Genomic DNA, 5,000 nt, shown 5'->3' with positions numbered 1-5,000 from the left:
CAACGAAAAAGCATAAAAAGGTATCACGCTGAACCTCCTTTCAGGACCAGGTCCTTTAAACGTATCCACTTCATAGGGAGATGACGTAACCGGACTTTTATAATATGTGACGTCAGCTTCTGCCTTCTTACAAACGAGTGTGCTAATGTTCTACGGTTGCTTAAATGAATGGATCGTCCTTAGAAAGACAGTTTAGGGCAAACCTCCGGTGCAATAAATCACAGGCGACTTAAAAGAAAGCAAACAAAAATTCTACGCTATAAACCTACAGCAATGACTCCAGAAAACAAAGAGAGCCATTTCATGTTTCTAAACTCAGTGGAGATGAGCCATTCAATTGGTTCAACTAGAGAGAAATTTTAAACAGAAATTTGCTTATGTGTCCGATTTGCTGAGAGAGTTGTTAGCCTACAGAGAATTTGGATGCAGTTACTCATAGGAAATTTGGCGACGTGGTGTTCACCACTGTGCAGTGGTGTCCGCCTTTAGCGGATTTGACTGTCAGTGTGCAGGAGCTCTTTGGCGGGTATTTTCACTCCAAAACTGACCGCCTCCCTGCCCTTAGGAAAACAGGATCATTTAAAAAAGGGCAGCTGTAAAGATAGAGTAAACAGAGAACTGGAAGACAAACATGCATTCACCATCCCTGTCTAGAAGTTTCCGGAAGAAATTCATCACAGCCAACATCTCGTATTTGCCAATTTGAAAGGTCAGGCAGTAAGATAGACAAGGCTTTCATTATTACTCGGCGGGCTTGAAAACCTGTTGAAGTTAAGGAAAGCGAAGCCGGAACTTTTTACAGAACGTTGGGCACAAAAAAAAAGCAGAGCAAATCACATGAAACCGTCGAGATTTTTCCGTTAATGTTCACAGAATGGCGGCTTACCACAATATATGGAAACAGCTTCGTCGATTAAAAGTACGTACGGTGAAAGTTAATTTTATTCCCATTGCTGTGCCTGTAACATCATAACAAACAGAATGTCGAACCGAAAGAGTTGCTTCCGCAAAAATTAAATACCGAAAAAAGAAAAACGTAGCTTTTTACGCAGATGTAAGATTCATATTTGTTGGAGACAACAGATGCTCGCGAAATGATATCAGAAGTTACTGCAATCCCGCAAAGTGAGATATTTTGATTCAATTGGGAAATCCAAACCTGCGGTACTGAAAATTACAAAGCCATTGTAATTGCAAACGGATAACATCTATCATCATGCATGAAGGCCTTAATTTCGTTGTCAATTTTGATTGCCTCATTCAAGATGACACGATTTGCTACACGACATACGTACGTATCAGATCTTGTTCTCTGGAAAAACAACTTGTCCAGTACCTTGTTGATTCCACGACATTCTTGTTCGTCCGTTGTCCTGGATACTTTTCCAATCGCTCCTAAACGAATGAAATACAGATTTTTTTTTATCCTCGTAGAGGCTTGTTTAATAAACAAGGAGAAAGTTTAAAATATTACGAGAAGAATGTTTGGAAAAACCGTCCGTGTTTCCGATTTCTCTTCAAACTGAATCTTGTGCGAAGTTTTTTTTTTTTTTTTCTTTTTTTAAGGCTGGTTACAAAAGGTTTTATAGAAGCTTTATAGCATTTGCCTCATCAGTTTCGATCAGTCCACGAAAACTGAACGCATTCTTTTGTTTCAGGAAGAACTTGACAACTAAAACAAGGTTTTACTAGCTTTATCTCAGGACTTAAAACTGCTTTATAGCAGAACGAAAACATTCTCTGAATCAGTCGATAAGCCTAGTTTACAAAACATTGATGTAGAAAAAACAAAGGCGGGCATTTATGTTTTAAGCATCAACTAAACACAAATTTTGTATGAGCTATTTACAAACTCGGAAACTGTGCTAGAGCGAAGAACGAGTTATCACTTCACTTCCCCGGTGATCTTATGCAATGGTCAACCATCACGAAGTTGTCAGCTGTGTTTAAGGTGTCAATGTTACAAAACAAAGAATTGTTTCATCTAAATTTGCTTTCTTGTTTGAAATATTGGGCATGCATTGTAACGACATCCGAATTTAAAAGCAAGCACGAAAAACTGCCAAATTTGATGACAGTTGTTTATCGAGGGAAAATTTATGGTAGGTCGTTCTTCGAAGCATTGTAATATTAACTCAGGCATCATCAACGTCGTTTTAGTCTGAAAAGGAAAAGTGCGCAAATTCTGCGAGAAAAAACACTGTTTTCTCCGGCTGACAAATGGAAGGATTGAGAAGACAAGAGTCTCTTCGAGCCTATGCAAAATATGAGTAAAGCACTTTCTGTTTTTAGTTTGAAGTGAGGAATATTGGTGGGAGATCAGAAAAGATTCACCACTTCTTGTTTATTGTCATCCTTAAAGGGGCAGTGGCAGGCTATTTTAGTCAAACTTCAAAACACTAAAAGTATCCTTGCATCAATGAAAACCAAAAAATAATGCTGTAGTTTTGTTGCTAATGACCATTAAAGTGCTCTGAAGCTATTCGTTGTTTGCAGCCAAGGATGGAGAGAATGGAACTGGATTGAAACTTGAAAAAATTGGCCAGTTTTTTCTAGTTTGGAGACATTGTCTTCAGAAAGACACTAAAAATTAAGTACGAATTGCTCTTTGTGGCATAAATATATTTCATATATTGTCAGTAGGTTGTCAGGAATGTTGTATACTAGTGAGCTAAAGGTACTAATTTAGATTTTTGCCCATTCTTGGCCCAAAATAGCAAATTAACCATGAAATCCTTTAATAAGTCAGTGCTCTGATCCGCTCGGCGGTGCTCAAAAGGACGTCAAAAAAAGTCTATTTTGACCACAACTAATATTAAAGTTAACACAGTGGCCTAAAATTGCATTTCTTTTTATAGAATCGTTTTTTATCTGAGCTGTCTAACTCAAAAAGGGAAATTTCATGAAGTGTCGTCAAGTAAAGTTTGCCAAAGATATTTTTAGTTCGATATTAAACAAATGAAGTAACACTCTTCATCACATCTTTCAGAGCCCTACTATTACCGGCCAGTTCAGCGCGCCGAAGCTGTCATATAGTACTGAGGGCCCTCTAAATGAAATCTTTTCGTTTTTGATCTTTGAGTAACTCTGGGATCTAGAGATTTAATAGATATCTACAGCACGCTTGTCGAAGGAGCCGACAAAACTAACACGCAGGTATGGCAACGCAGACTACAAGGTTATATGTCTTTCCAATTGAAGAGGCGTGACGTGAAATGTGAAGGCTATAGCACCGGGCAAATGGCTCAGTTTCGACTGTATTTGAATGCGTCTCCCACAAATATATTTTATCAGATATTTGAAGTGAATGTATGACATGGTAGGTTAACAGGAAATGACGATACTTGATCAAGACGCTTTGCTGTAAACAGATTGGATAATGTTCCGGGAAGAATGCACGAATCAGCTGTATGAATGTTCATCCGGGATATAACTTGAACTCGTAAATAGCAATCGGCCAGCAACCAGCTGGCTTGGTAGCTCAGTTGGTTAACCAGTGTAGCACAATCACAAGGTCATATGTTTGAATCCCGTTCGAGCTTTGCTTGAAACTGCGTAAGTTATGATTACCTTTCATTTCATGTTCTTGATGTCTGCGCACCAGGACTAAGGTAAATATGTCAGCGGTTTTTGCTTTATGAAAAGACAGTTGGGTTTTTCAGCGGTTGACCTGAAAAAAAACAAAAACACCAAAACGAGTAGAATATTCCTTAAATCTGAAGCTTAGACCACGTCACCGTCCAGTAAGGAAATTGGGCTTTTTCTTCGTTTGCAATTAGCTTGCTGTATATCTAAATTGCAAAACTGTACTAAGACAACACTATTTAGAATAACATTTGAATTGTACCACCATGCGCGTGATTTACAATGACATGCACGAGACCCGAATAAAGTGTTTCATGTGACGTCACGGCGGCCATGTAGGTGTCCCTCAACAATGGAACCGTGGCCGTGTTGCTTTACCCAACTTGAGCTCTAGTATCATGCAAACCGCGTTTTCTTTTGTTTTGGTGGAAAAACAAGGTTGCTGATCACGTGAGTCAAAACAATCTATACAGCATTCCGTTTCGCTGCCAGCCTTATCATGGGAATGTTTATGAATTGTATAAGTGCTTTGGCGGTCTGGAACCCCTTGTCTTTGCGAAAACCGTGTGCGTTCATGAATTTCCCACAGACGTAAAAATCAATAGATACGAGAGAAGCCCATATGTTCTATCATCCTTATCTGTTTTTTCAGTTCAGCTACAGAATATATTTGAAACTTTAATTCAACTCGGTTTACTCCATAAAAATGAAATTCATTGGTTCCGGGCAGCCTACAAAAACAACACCCAATATTCTGTGCTTAGAAATCGTCGCCGAATTTGTCATCAGTTTTCTAAAAATAAAAGATGTTTGGACGAACAGAAAGTAATCTGCACTTCCCTGTGAATCTGGGGGGGCACACAACCCGGAATACATCGTTGAAATATTATTTCGGGCGGAATGTTGCATACAAATTTGGAAATTTTAGCCTGGCGATCCCAAAGACTTTTCGAGGTTTGTCGAAAGCAAGTAAGTTGTTAAGAAATCACTTAAAAATTCACAACAAGGGAAAAATCGTCCCTTCAGTTTTCAAATAGGGTCATGTGTACGAACTTCGAGGCTCTCGAATAGGTCAGCAAAAACATTTTCGGGCGGCAAACAAGTTGCTGGGAAGAGGAAGATTTTTCCCCTACAATTTTAAGGCGCTTCCCATGATTTCAAGAAACTATGAACGGTTTCTCTGTGGCTTTGTTCATTGAGTTCCCTTGGTTGAATAAGTTATTGCTCTTTTGCTTTCACCATTAGGACAAAAGAACTCTGAATACTTTATACCCTTACAAAAAAAAGCAGCAGAGTTGGTGTATTTAAGAAGCTACCTGGTTTGTGTCTGCGTAACAATCTTAGGACGCCTTCCATTTGGCAGAACTGACTGGCCAGACCAAGCATTTGGAAGGACTAACCGTACAACGCCTTCA

General features: G+C 39.0%; 1 protein-coding gene and 1 long non-coding RNA gene across 9 annotated transcripts in view; one reads left to right on the top strand and one right to left on the bottom strand.

Moving 5' to 3' along the window:
• Positions 1 to 5,000, top strand: part of LOC138045225 (regulator of G-protein signaling 19-like) — a 29,970-nt gene that overhangs the window by 8,746 nt on the left and 16,224 nt on the right. The window contains exon 1 of one of the 6 annotated variants that reach the window (XM_068891641.1): positions 750 to 919. The exons of 1 other annotated variant lie outside the window; for it this stretch is intronic. In XM_068891641.1, the coding sequence (XP_068747742.1) occupies positions 875 to 919 (45 nt within the window). In that variant the 5' untranslated portion in view covers positions 750 to 874. Of the gene's footprint in view, positions 1 to 749; positions 920 to 2,648; positions 3,157 to 3,205; positions 3,612 to 4,470; positions 4,555 to 5,000 lie in introns of those variants that run through there. 4 more of the 6 variants (XM_068891649.1, XM_068891647.1, XM_068891648.1 and 1 more) reach the window with 4 other exon arrangements.
• The window catches only part of LOC138045227 (uncharacterized), a 41,984-nt gene that overhangs the window by 30,128 nt on the left and 6,856 nt on the right, over positions 1 to 5,000 (bottom strand). For 2 of the 3 annotated variants that reach the window (XR_011131551.1, XR_011131552.1), the window contains exons 2-3: positions 3,571 to 3,670; positions 1,337 to 1,395 (exon numbers count right to left, since the gene is read on the bottom strand). This is a non-coding gene — a long non-coding RNA (uncharacterized lncRNA). The remainder of the gene's footprint in view (positions 1 to 1,336; positions 1,396 to 3,570; positions 3,671 to 5,000) is intronic. The other variant, XR_011131553.1, reaches the window with a different exon arrangement.

Source organism: Montipora capricornis, chromosome 4, assembly GCF_036669925.1.
Source record: "Montipora capricornis isolate CH-2021 chromosome 4, ASM3666992v2, whole genome shotgun sequence".
Lineage (NCBI taxonomy): Eukaryota > Metazoa > Cnidaria > Anthozoa > Scleractinia > Acroporidae > Montipora > Montipora capricornis.
This window is presented reverse-complemented; position numbering and strand designations above follow the sequence as displayed.